The 13,562-nt window shown below is 41.1% G+C and overlaps 1 protein-coding gene across 4 annotated transcripts; it reads right to left on the reverse strand.

Annotated features, from left to right (window-relative positions):
- Window positions 1–2,344: 2,344 nt before the first annotated feature.
- On the reverse strand, window positions 2,345–13,342 carry atg4c (autophagy related 4C, cysteine peptidase). 4 transcript variants are annotated; one of them, XM_084066622.1, is made up of 11 exons: window positions 13,178–13,342; window positions 12,962–13,064; window positions 12,120–12,203; window positions 10,271–10,501; window positions 7,472–7,814; window positions 7,002–7,072; window positions 6,199–6,392; window positions 4,878–4,956; window positions 4,008–4,084; window positions 3,366–3,485; window positions 2,345–2,783 (listed from the first exon to the last, which is right to left on the reverse strand). In XM_084066622.1, exons 2-11 carry the CDS (start codon window positions 13,035–13,037, stop codon window positions 2,616–2,618), a joined length of 1,443 nt encoding a protein of 480 aa, XP_083922748.1. In that variant the 5' UTR covers window positions 13,038–13,064; window positions 13,178–13,342; the 3' UTR covers window positions 2,345–2,615. The 4 variants fall into 4 exon arrangements, with proteins under 4 accessions (XP_083922748.1, XP_083922749.1, XP_083922746.1 ...); XM_084066623.1 differs by having other exon boundaries at window positions 7,035–7,072; window positions 12,962–13,079; XM_084066620.1 differs by having other exon boundaries at window positions 12,962–13,079.
- Between the last annotated feature and the right edge of the window lie 220 nt (window positions 13,343–13,562).

A 13,562-nucleotide genomic window follows, 5' to 3' on the forward strand; every position in this document is an offset into this window, starting at 1 on the left:
ACAAAATTCTTTCTTTGGTCTCCTTAAATTCGTCAAGTGCAGCAGACCGAACAGCAAGTTGAAATGTATTGATTTTATTCAACTTTTGCTGTACAGCAGTGTAAAAAATTATTAATTTATCATACATTTAGTGATGCAAATAAAATTTGGCCGAGTGTAGAAAATCAATGTTCAAAAACAGCTATGAATGCTTAACAATCACTGCCCATATCACACTGACATGTTTGAATGGACAACATTGAAACTCCAAAATAATCTTACAGTGTAACCATTCAAATTATTGGGTTAGAATTGAATTGGTAGCCTATGGGAACATAATGTACTTAAAGTTCTATGTCCAAGCTATAGCTATTATGAAAGTGTTATGGTGAGTGCAGCAATAGATTTTACCCATCACCCTTTGAATATCTCATCCATATTATTTATGTATTATTGTCAAAATTGTCCAAAAAGTCACATAAATCTAACAGCAACGGAGCAAAATAAGAAATGTTAGGACAGCAATTATAAATACATTTGTTGAAAGAGTTGTTTTGGATATAACACATAATAATAATGTAGTAATAATGAAAAAACATAAACTCCAAAGCACCATTAACATTTCTCCTCCGACTTCTTCTAAAGCCCGATTTGTACTTCCTCATATGACGGCGTTGCGGACCGAAAATTGAAGATTTATAAGCTCACAACAAGGCATCGCACTAAGTCTGGACTGCACTAGATCAGTCTGCGACGTTGTCATACGACAGAGCATAAATTAGGCAGAAAGGATTGGTTGCTAATCCATATGAACCCCACAGAGTCCCAGTGAGTGTTTTTATAATACTGCTACAGATGTTGTACAGTAGATACAGTATATTAGTTTTGTAAACAGCAACTTTCTCAGTGGGAGTTTATGTACAGTACAGTAGGGGTTGGTAGACACTAGACAGCGGCTCAGGGGGTAAAGTGGCTGTTTGGGAACAGCAAGGTTACGGTTTGATCATCGGCTTCTCCTGGCTTTGTGTCGAAGTGAGCAAGACAATGAACCCCTAACTGCACCAGATGAGCAGGTTGGTGCCTTCCATGGCCATCAGAAAGTGTGTGTGTGTGTGTGTGTGTGTGTGAATGTAAGGCACATTGTAAAGCGCTTTGGATAAAGGCGCTATATAAATGCACCATTTATCATTTTTAGCATTTACAAATTGTGTACATAATATCACATCACGTATGTTTACCCTTCTTCAAACACTATCCCGTTGAAACAGGTCATTCTCAAAGTGTTTGCTAAACAGGCAAGAAAATCAACACAATGACAAACACACAATCAGTCATCTCAACACACCACCATAAATCATAAATTATTGCTACGAGAGAAAGAAAATAAACTTCCGCTGTGGAAGTATCTGAGGGTCTTAGAAATAACTCTGGTTTTGTTCTTGGGAGATTGTCTCAACCCACTCAATCCGGAAACGCATACAAATGTCTTTTAAATACTAACAGTTTTCTGAAAAATGTATGTTTTCATGTCAAGGACCCCCAAAATTGTATGTTTAAATATGTATTTGGTCGCGGACCCTCATCTCAAAATACTTTGTTCCAGGGACCCCCCAGAAGCAAAGATTTGAGTTTAAAAAAAATAAATATATCCGAAGATTTTCATGATTTTTCAAAAATAGCAGATCTACAAGCTCATAGCGTGGCACCAAGTGCCACGTTATGAGCTTGTATATCTGCTATTTTTTATTGGCCAAAGTATAAAATAATGGCTATAGCTCAAATCTAAAATGATGCAGATGCGTTGCCAGATTGAATGGGTTAACTAAGTTTCTTATCTCCTCTGACAAACAACATCATTGTCCTGTAAAGATCAAGGTGTCGTACAGGTTCTACACTAATACATTGTAAAGGGTGCAACATAATCCCCGGAACTGTGTGCTGCAGCAGGGTTGTCGTCACTTTACAAAGCCCTTCAGAGTGACGATGCTGATCTAGGATCATCATGACCCAGTCCTTTTGAGAATGATTTATTATTATCTAAAGAGCACAACTGGCTGTCGATCAGTGCTCTCCGACTGCTAAGGTACTTGATAAATACCAGATAAATACCAGTGTCTCTCTTCCTCAGACATTTTACGGAACAGTAAAATATGTACTATGTATGTATGTGTGTGTGTGTGTGTGTGTGTGTGTGTGTGTGTGTGTGTGTGTGTGTGTGTGTGTGTGTATAAAAAGGAAAGTAGGTGTGTGTGTATATATATATATATATACATATATATATATACATACATATACATACATATACATACATATACATACATATACATATATATATATACATGTATATATATATACCTACTTTCCTTTTTATATCCCTTGATGCCAGTTGAAAGACTTGTTAAAAATCAGCAGGACTCAGAAAATTCCCAATGCAAAACGTTCTCATTTACAGTCATGTTATGAACATATTTGGCAACAAGTGCTTGGCGACAAAGTTCCAGGCAGTAAACAGTGAATCATTGGCGTTTGAAAAGTAGCAGACACGTCAATGCCACAACATTTGACAAGTCTTTGGCAGCGTCGTCTCACAGTTCACTGACAATGGACAATCATTGTCCATGGCCTTCGGTCAGTGGTCAGAGCAGGACAAAGTCACCAGTAGTGGCAGTCACTCTCTTTGGGGTATGGATGAAAGGCCATTCCTTCTTCTCTGGGGTCAGGCCTCCACACAGGTCATAATCTCTGCTGTGACCTGGCATGAAAGTGAATGCCGGGTATTTCTCCTTTGCTGATGGTTGCAGCACCTGACACAAGGCAAAATGGTTAAAATCTTAACCACTTAAAACCGCATATACTTGACCTGCAGTCTCTCAGTGGTCTATACTAAGCCACCTCCTGCTTTCCTTCTACACTAAATATCTTTGCAGGAATTAGACGATCTGCAAGCTCATAATTATGTTGCACGCAACGCGTTGTGAGCTTGTAGATTGGCTATCTTTGCCGAATGTTTGGCATTTAATAAAGCGGGGTGCCATCTACTTTCACCACCAATGACTGGATGTCGTAACACACTAAAATACAGACAATGAGCATGAATGACAGACGTTTTAGTCAGGAAGCCCATGGTGTCTTTATTCTGGTCAATTTGCCAAATGTGTTGAGCACTGATCCCCATTAGATTTGTGGCTAAATGGTGCCACCTGCTGGTTGATTAACTAACTAACTAGGGCCTAAGCTGTATGCTTACAGTATAACATTATAGACCCACTGAACTATATTCAAACCCTTTCCCTCTACCATTCTCTTGGATGTCAAATAACCATCCGAAATGGTAGTAGTGGATGAATGATTGCTATGAATGTGGAGTTGTGATGCTCTACACTTACCTTAGACAGCTCTTTGCTAATTCTTTCATAGTCTTGGACACTTCTAGAATAGAAACCTATGGTGCAGCTCGGGTCCATTTTACTGAAAGGCATCTTCTTTGGTGACGGGCAATGATATGACTAGATGAAAAGGGAGAAAATATGTGTAAATAGTGCGTAATGTGTAAATAGTATTTATGGTAACAGAAAGGCTGGGTATAACACATCAAGTGCAGAGCACAGCAATTGCTGGCTGCATCAATATTAAATAAGTTGTGTAGGATTTCCTCTTCTGGTTATTTGAAAAATGAAATCCTATTTTTCTGCTGTCGCGGTATACACATATTTACAACTCTGGAGTGTTGTCACACCGTACACCCCAGCATCCAAAAGCATGAAAAGAAAAGCCTACACGCTGTTGATTAATGCTGCTTTTTATGTATTGGTCCTGAAATATTCAGCTTCACTATACCTGATCCTGTATTTACCATATTTCTCTTAAGCAGCAGCTTCGCACATCTGAGCAGCAAATAAATCAGCAGTGAGGGACTTGGTAATTGAGCAGAGGGCTGCTTTAAGATTCATACCCTTAAGTACTAACAGAAACTATTAAATTCACATTACTGGGGCCTCAGTCAGCTCGTCTGTGTAATTTCACATTACCCGGAGAGGGAAATCGCTGGTGCTGACATCCACAAAAGACTGACAGTAATGAGGGTCCATGTAAATCAAGCTGTCATCTGCAAGGACAAAACAAAAGACAAGTTATTCAAAAAACATCGGATTATTACAAAAACGCGCCTCTCTCCAATTTCTATGCAGAGCAGCTCAAAGTCATCCGCTTGGCCTACTGTTGGGCTTCTTTGCGTCAAATATGCCTCCCAGAAGGTTGCTGCTTTTTAATATCCACCAGGGTGGATTAAATTCTGCATAATCAGATGCGTTTGTACAAGCACATTCTTTACGCTGGCTAAAAAAGGGGCTGTCATTTAATTTTTGTGTGGGGGAATTACTTTTACAAACACGCAATTATATTCGGCCATTTGCATATGATAAATGCAGCGCTGGGCCGCGCCTTGGCAGGGAGAATGTATTGCTTGTCATTTAGACATCATCCGCCGATGTATTTCAAATTGGTAAAATGTAAATGCGTAAATATTGACTGCCAAGATGTACAACTGAAGGTTCCTCCCGGCTGCTGAAGGTGATGGAGAGTGGCTCACTTTGGGGCCCGGATTAAATTTATGCATGCCTCCTATGGAAATCAATTACTGCTCACAACTTGGGAGGTTTACTTGTGATAAATGGGTGAGGCTTTGATGGGTCAGAGAGAATAAAATAAGCGCTGCTTCACATCGCGTCCCACTCCCCTCCTCTCCGCTTTTCTCATGCAAACAGGAATGCATTAACTTACTTTGTCTCTTTATACAAGGTGGGTATATTATGCAAGATAATCTCCAATTCACACCAACTCCACGCTCTCTTTCTCTCTCTCTCCTCACTCACTCTCTCTCTCTCTAAGGCAAAACTCACCTTGAAATCCTACAAAGTAGCAGGCCTGTTTAGGCTTCCCTCCAATGATGCCTATGCAGTACTCTAGACTCAGTATGCTCTACAGACAGACATAGACAAACAACAGAAAGTGTGAATGCTTTACGCTTATACTCCGTCGTGATGCATTGTGAGCTTGTAGATCGGCTATTTTCGGTGTGCGACACTGGCAACGAAGTATAAATCAGGCTTACGGTTCAGCAGCTTTATTCTTCCTGAAATCACAATACGACAAGTCACTGAATCCAAAAATTCCCCAGTGATAACTTGTTTCTTTGCGTTATTTACACTGGGTCTTATACTTTTGTTTATCGCTCTTGATGCCTTGGTTTACAGGTATACTTGTTACCTATGTTAAATTGATTAAGAGATGTTTACACTACCCTAAATGACCACCGCTGATGTAGTGCTGTGGAATTAATCGAAAATCGTGAATTTAGGTTTAAAAAATAATAAGAGGCTCAATAACATCAAAGAGACCATTACATATCATTTGACCAAAGACATGACACTGATGAGCACAATGAGCGACAAAGACATGAAAGCTGAAATCCATAACTTTTTTTGTGTGAATAAAACATTATTATGACCAATCTGTATGGTATACATTATAACTAGCACAACAGTGGTGGTTGTAGTTGGTCTACCTGCTCTTCTATTGAGAAATGTATAGGACCACTACTGTTTGTGTGGTAGTGGTACTACCTGTAGTTGAAAATGCAATTCATCCTCTGCCTAAACAGACTTTATGTATTAGCTCAACAGCAGAAATGTCAGCGCTCGCACGGGGGACCCGAGTTCGAGTCCAGAGTAGGGCATTAAAGTTACAGATTTCAGCTTTAAGAACATAAAACCATGTTTTTCCACCCACAAATCATTATGATCAATAATTGTGATTAATAATCGTACAATATGCAGCAACATGATCAGGATGATCATTTTAGTCATATTCGTGCAGCCTACACAACACTGAAGTGTCCATTGGGCAAGGCACATTTTCTTATCCAGTGTTATGTTGGGAGTGGGGCTTTTCACCAGAATGTCGTAGCCAGTGTTAAACTGTGCAAGACTATGTCTGCTCCCGGGTATCTATTCAGCCACGACACAGTAAAATCCTGAGTGTAAAAATTATTAAATTAAATTAACACTCAGGAGGGTAGGAGTGATGAATATGAATGAGTTGAACTGGCGCGTTACATTGTGAGCTTAGAGATCTGCTATTTCTGCTGTCTGTAACATAGGGCTTACTGTATGTGGTTAACATTTTCTGTAGTTGTATTAAATCAAAATTGTGTCCTCTTACCTTAACAAAGTTAAAGTAAACAGGATTGGTCTTCTCCCCACCCAGACGTACTGGAATGAGAATGATGACGCCTCGGCTCCCCACAGGGGAAGGGGTGGGGTCTTGGCTATTTGATGGAGGCTCATCTGACCTCCCAGCAGACTCCTGCCCCACCCCTGTTGCCCTGTGGCTATCAATGACATCGCCACTGTACACTGTGCGGGATCAATAGCACAAAGGTCAGATTGGGGGGGGCATTTGTCAGTATGTTTGTCCTGTCTGTCAGTCTGTTATGTCAGTTTCTATGTCTGTTTGTCAATCGTTTTTTCTGCCTCTGTCACCAACCATGTCCAATTATTTAGATATAAACCTAATTAAAGACTTTGTGTGTATATATATACTGTATAAGTATACATTCTTCAATCATATGCTTACTGTACACAGTGGTCCTGTTGATTTCTAATATCAAACGTTCAACCTACAGTCCCCTGTTGTGTGTACACCCTGATTTATAATGTAATGATCTACTCTGCTCTCCAATAGAAGTGCAGTACAGGCAGTCTGGACTTCAACTCCGGACACGCACGCACGCACGCCCGCCATTGAGAAGAAGGCCTTTCATCACAAGCCATGTTATTGGGGTTAAGAAGAGGTTGGAGCGGATGGCAGTGGATTTAAGACGGGTGTGTTTGTTGGAGAATGGACAGGATGAGCCTTGCCTTGCTCTAGTCTCCCAGCAGTAGGAGAGCTGCTAATAATGAACGGTCAGTTTGGGCGTTGTGCCCAGAACCTCTCTCTGCCAGTAGCAGGATCATCTTTCATACCTGTGCAATCCTGGGAGACATAGGCAGTTATACCTGCCAGGCCAGGGTCTGTTGCCTCCTCTACAGCTTTCCTAAAAGATTGAGTGAGAGTGGGAAGGAAGAGAGATAGCAGTTCATAATCGACACTCCAAACATAATCACCGTCCGCACTCGGCAAACAGATTATTACAGCTAATTCAATATTAGGGCTTTATGCATAAACACATAGTAGTATTGATGTTAAATCACTGGTCGGATCCCATGGAGACTTCACTGTAACTGAATTAGAAGCAAAGTGCTGTCAGATCAGCACAAAGCTTCAGTTTGTTTGAAATAATGTGATCCTACAGCTGGGAGAATTGATTGTTTGACCATAATATGGTTGCAACATCTCTGGTTTGATTCAAACCAGAGACATGGGCATATGCAGGTTTTAATATCGCAGTTACTTTTTAGATTAAACCATTTGCTTCCTTTTTCATTAAACTCACTTGAAGATATGTGCTACAACAGCAGGTCCGTACCAGTCCCCGGCCTGTTTCCCCAGCACCAGGCCTAACCGCACCAGCCTGTGGAGGCCCAGCTGAGCTGAGGGGGTGTCGCCAAACCAGGACACCAGTGTGCGGTGGTAGACCTCTCGCAGGTGGGCATCGGCCTCCTCTGCAGCCCCCTGGGCAGGGACTTGCAGTCCCGCGGGCAGGGGCCCAGGGTTGGAGGCACCGGGAGAGCCCTGCAGAGAGGCCTCCAGAGAGGCCACCAGGCGCTTGGCTGCACTGGCGGTCCATGTCTCCGTATCTAAAGGCTGAAGGTTCAGCGCCTCCGACCAGGTCCAGTCTGGAGGAACAAGATAAATTAATCACATGCAAAAAATGCAATACAGTAAAAAAAAAATCAGTATTGCAATTAAACTGCCAGATAACATATGCATTTTAATAGACACAATTCATTGTAATAACTGCCAAGAAGGTTGAGAAGAGGGGTTTATTTTCCAAAATATATTTTTTAGGTACTGCACTTTGTGCTAACACCTAAAAGCTACCACCTTTTTTCAAGTTAAAACAAGTATCAAAGGCCACAATATATGCATAGCACATTGGTGGAGATTGTGATTATGATCCGAACATCAAACTTATATCAGATAGGAGACACAAATATTGATAAGCCATAACACATGATTTAGTCTCAGAGAGACTAAATATAAATGACCATTTGTTCACATAGCTTGAGCAAGTTGCAACCAAAGATAATTGAATCTATTGCTCTCAAAATCCCAGTTATATTGTTTATTCTTGCAGTTATTACAGCTTATGGAAGTAAATTGAGTGGATTAATTTGATTAACACAGTAATGACTAACAAATGTGTACAACCTACCAATTCTGTAAAACAAAGGACGAAGAACTAATCTTTAAAAAAAGATCTATATCCTTCTCTTCAACATGAGCACCTGAGTGATTTAAATGACCAGAGCCTTAGAAAATAGCTGAGTAAATCATAACTGAAAGTTTATACTTCACAGTCCCAAATGGCTCTAGTCTTCCTAAACGTGCTCTCACAACTAGAAAGTAATGAAGGAATTACTTCACTGGTTCCATTGGAGGGTTTTTGAACTTGATCATTGAAGACATTAACTATTGCAAAATACCTTTATAAAAGTCCAATCAGGAATTTCTCTCTTAAGCAGTAAGGCTCTTTCGGAACTTGTCAAATTAAACTTTTAATCTTTAATCTTTAGCCTTAACAGATACAAGTTAGTGCTTCAATAAGGAAATGGGGACATTCTATTGTGAAATAGTCCAATTATAGGCAGCAGAGTGAACCACTATTTCACTTTTACAGTGCCTTAGCCCTACAAACAGGGTGGGCACCTAAGGTGATGAGGGTAGGAGTGGTCCTAGCTATAAAAGAGGACAGTGAAGTCTGAGATATTAAGATAATGACCTTGATTCAAAGTGAATGAAAATGAAATTGATCAATAAATATACTTAAGTGGCCATTAGTCATTTTATCGAGAAATCTTTCATTCCTTATATACTTCCGATTTGACAGAAGAACACGTTTTAAATATTGTTTTCTAAATGACTGCATTAAAACGCACACTGTCTACTTTGACCTACTGCACAGTAATGCACCTACTCCTCAGTGTTCATTTATCCATTTGTAACTCTGAGTGTGTAGTGTACATACAGTACTCTCAGAGTTAAATTAACATTGAGGATTTGACTGTGTGTGTGTGTGTGTGTGTGTGTGTGTGTGGGTGGGCTTATAAACTCTCCACAGACAACAGCTATTACAGTATTGCTCATCTTGAAAGTCTTATGTCAACATTCAATTGCGTGTTGAGTGTGAGGAACTGGAGCAAGCATGTGACCTAATCAAGAGTCTTATAAAGACAGAACAGCAAAGTGTTACTATTATGAATTTGATAACCAGAGAAATATTCAAAGTGCATTGCATAAAGTCCTGTATGGTGTTACTGAAGTATCTTGACATTATTTTAATTCATTCCACCTGCTGGACAAACTGGTTTGTTTAGGTTTCCGTGCTTGAATTTAAAAAAAAGAATCAGAACAGCCGTAGTAAATGTGAACAAGTGTTAACATATTACATGTCTAGAATAACCTTTATTTTTTAAATGAGGCTGTAACACACCCATGCACTCAACAGGTGAGTCCCTCACCTAAAAGATTTGTTTGTGAACAACACATCACTAGCTCAAATCAAAGTAAATGCCGTGCAGATGACACGCCTAAACAGGCCTGGTGCAGGCCTACCATATTACACATATCCAATACACACGCACACACAGGTGTTTCTAGGTCTATTGTATGCGAGTTCAAATACATGGGAAATAAAAATTGTAAAATAACTAGCTAGGCCTAAAGAAACCAGTATATCAGATGAATACACCCAAGCCATCAGGAACAGGTTACTCCCATTAACTACAAAGGGAGTAAACCATTATACTCACCTCTGCCAACATAAAAGAGGTGTGTCCCACAAAGTTTTTATTATGCTCTAATGAAGGCTCTAGACTCGAGACCACATTGTCTTAGCATAATGAGAGTTATAACTTTATATAGCCTCTGTTGCAACACAAGAAAATGTATTTACTGTTGCGACCACCAACTTATGACTTGCATAAAGCAATGTTATTTACAGGCAAAGTAATTGTGATGAAGGAAGGTCCATCAAACCCTGTCAGACCTTAGGGGTCCATTTGGTTACATTTAGACACTCTTGGAGTTAAAGTTAAATGAACACTGAGGATGTGCAGAGTATGATACTTACCCCTGCCTAAGAACTGCAGTACCAGTGCCTGAGCCAGCATCATCTGGCCGGCCCTCAGCATGCAGCCCCAGCCACAGTCAGAGGTAAGGCTGGAGTCGGGGAGCGGAGGGAACTCCTCTCTGTAAGTGAGCCACACACGGGAGGCAAAGTCCCTACGAAATGTCTCCACGTTCCCCATTATGACCAGGTCCTCATCGGAGGCTTCATAGCACTCTGTAGGGCTGTCGTCATCTGACATAAACAAAAGTAGCAGACACTGTGTAAGAAAAACAGTAAATTCACTCGACAAAAATAACACATTTTCAACTCATTTGTTTTCATTTGATCTCCACCAGCCAATTCTTGCAAGAATAACTTTTGCAGAGCAAACATCCCTCCTTCAGGCTATGGGATAAGCGTCCCACAAAGCTATGGGCCAGAACTAGCAATCACAGACATGCATGATGTAGTATCGCGTAGCCAGACGATCAGAGATCTCTTCCTCCTGATTACGTCAAAATCAATATATGGGCAAGAATGGCAAACATGAGCGAGAATGGCCACTAACAAACCTACGCCCACTGCTTTGAAAACAGATCATATCACCAGCCTAACATGCAGGGCCACCCTAAAGTATTTTCATTGGTTCTGCTAGGCAGTCATTTTGTAAGTTTCTGAATTATTTCCACTCAGTTTTAGCCCATCCATCTATCCCAACCCCTTATCCGGAATCGGGTCGCGGGGGCAACAGTTCCTGCAGAGAGTGCCAGACTTCCCTTTCCCAAGCAACATTGGCCACTTCCTCCTGGGGGATCCTGAGGCGTTCCACGGACGGTGTGGGGAGATAATCACCCCATCTGGTCCTTGGTCTGCCAGGGGTCTCCTCCCAGTGGGACTTTCAGCGAGGACCTCCCTAGGGAGACGCTCGGGATGCATCCTTCCTAGATGCCCGAACCACTAAGCTGGCTCCTTTCCACGTGAAGAAGCAGCGGTTCCACTCCGAGTCTCTCGCGGATGACTGAACTTCTTACCCTATCTCTAAGGGAGAGACCGGCCACCCGTCTGAGGAAACCAATTTCGTCCACTTGTATCCACGATCTTATTCTTTAGGTCATGACCCACACTTCATGATTCATGACCATAGGTGAGAGTAGGAACGAAGGTTGCTCTGTATATCGAGAGCTTTGCCTTCTAGCTCAGCTCTCTTTTACGTCACAACAGTGCGGTTCAGTGACTGCAACACCGCTCAGGCTGTTCCGATTCTCCGGCTGATCTCCTGCTCCGTCCTTCCCTCACTTGTGAAAAAGACCCCGAGATACTTAAACTCCTTCACTGCAAAGTCTCATTCTCTACCTGGAGTGCACAATCCATCAGCTTCCTGCTGAGAACCATAACCTCAAATTTGGAGAGGCTGATCGTCATCCCAGCCGCCGCACACTCACAGTCGTGTCAGTGTTTACTTGTGTGTTGCAACGGGGAGAATAATATTTTGCTCCCATATATACGCTGAGTGTGTACTATAGAAATGACAATGGAGGAACTTGACATTTTTCCTTCTGTGGGGCAACTGTGGTGATTATGTCACAACTCGCCAATTTGTGTGTGAGAGAGAGAGAGAGAGAGATAGAGAGACCTAAGTAAGTATTATTGTTAGGGCATGCCTGCTGGTGGAGATTTGCACCTTGAGCTCACCTTTTTAGTTATTTTTGTCAAGAGACAAGTTGCATGACATACATGGATAAATTATGCTTAGAGCTTTAGTGTGTTTTGGCATAACCATACTAAAGGCCTGTATAAGTCATACAGTCTGTACAGTCTTCTTGTGTGTGTGTGTGTGTGTGTGTGTGTGTGTGTGTGTGTGTATGCCTACCTTCAACTTTAAAATGGTAGCATTTTCCCAGAAGAAGCACTGGGGAGTTTCTACTGAAATAAGTCTTTGATTTCAGAGCCCAACCTAAAATACACAATAACAGTCACTGCAGTTAGTCATTGGATGGTGGTTGAAGAATTGCTCTGAGTGAGATGCACCCTTTACTCTATTAGTATATGTAATGTATAAAATGCATACATTCAACTCTTTCAGTTCAATCCCTGACTCGGCTTTAAATTGTGTTAAAGTGTCTCCACTTGAACTGCCCGGGTAAGTTAGAGGTTGGGAATTATAAATAATCTTTTTTTTGCAGAGAACTAATACCTGAACGCAGCGCAAATGTAACGTGATGGAAGGTTACATACAAGTCAGTATGGACTCAATCTGTGAACCCATTGAGAGATTAGTATGGACTAGATACAAAAAACAAATAAGACTGACTCAGCAGTGTTTGATTCTTATCTCTTGTCTGGGCTGTCATGTGCTACAGCTACAGTACATGTGATGCCTTTGCATATCATCAACAGTGCTGTGAGATGTTTTAAGCCTGGGAAGAATATTATTGTTATTATTATTTATGATTAACATTACTTAAGTTATAGCCTAATACATGTACTCAGGCTTCTGTTCTACTGACCCTCTCAGTGTACCTTTATAGGGGAAATGTATCTTGTTTTAACAGTTTTAGATGATTTGAAACGTCACTCAAAAGTATTGCAATTACTAGTGGGATGGAGCTATATCTATACGAGAAACGAGGGAAGAAAACTAGGACAGAGAGCAGCAGGATTGTGTTGTTTATTGTGTCCTTTAACAAACTGTACTGTAGACTGTGCACTTACTGTACTTGACATTGTGCCACGCTGACAAGACCTTTGTCTTCATTTTTTCCACGTCGTCGCTCCCTTTATTCTCCATTTGGACCACCAAGGATCAGAACCCATCCTACATAGAAGAAACCTTCAACACACACAGCTGTATCATTCATCCCCCACTGAAAAGCAAAGTTTAAGTAACGACAACTACTACTAGCTAAGCTACTAACTTACATAACGTACCTTAAGACAAGTAGAACTTCTTCGGTCCTGGATTACGTTTACAGCTACTTGGTAACCGCATTCGTTAGGAAAATACATTCATTTATACTGAGAATGTGCCCCAATGTGTCTCATTTGTCCATCAGATTAGCAAGGCAAGTTGACAGCACACTGCCAAATCCCAATGTTTACATTTTGAGGAAGTTAAAAAAACAAAAGCCATGTCAAGAAGACAAGGAGTCTCGCGGTGTTTCCACCAGGGCAACATTCATTCTGGGATTGGGAATGATCGTTTTGATGGTTAGCCAGTGTTGCCATGTCGGCTTATTGTATGGACTTCTTTTTCTAAAAGTTGCTTGTAAATATTGGTTAGTTGCGGGTTGCGGCTTTTGGGGCTTGTTTCTAA

Source organism: Gymnoscopelus microlampas (assembly GCF_963454915.1).
Source record: "Gymnoscopelus microlampas genome assembly, chromosome: 9".
Classification (NCBI taxonomy): domain Eukaryota; kingdom Metazoa; phylum Chordata; class Actinopteri; order Myctophiformes; family Myctophidae; genus Gymnoscopelus; species Gymnoscopelus microlampas.

Excerpts from the sequence above, each read along its gene's own strand:
- atg4c (XM_084066622.1), bottom strand. The coding sequence starts at position 13,037 with ATGGAGAATAAAGGGAGCGACGACGTGGAAAAAATGAAGACAAAGGTC. Across the intron at positions 7,815-10,270 it reads ACTGCAGTTCTTAGGCAGGG|ACTGGACCTGGTCGGAGGCG; the intron begins GTAAGTATCATA and ends TTGTTCCTCCAG. Across the intron at positions 4,085-4,877 it reads CTACTTTGTAGGATTTCAAG|ATGACAGCTTGATTTACATG; the intron begins GTGAGTTTTGCC and ends TTGTCCTTGCAG.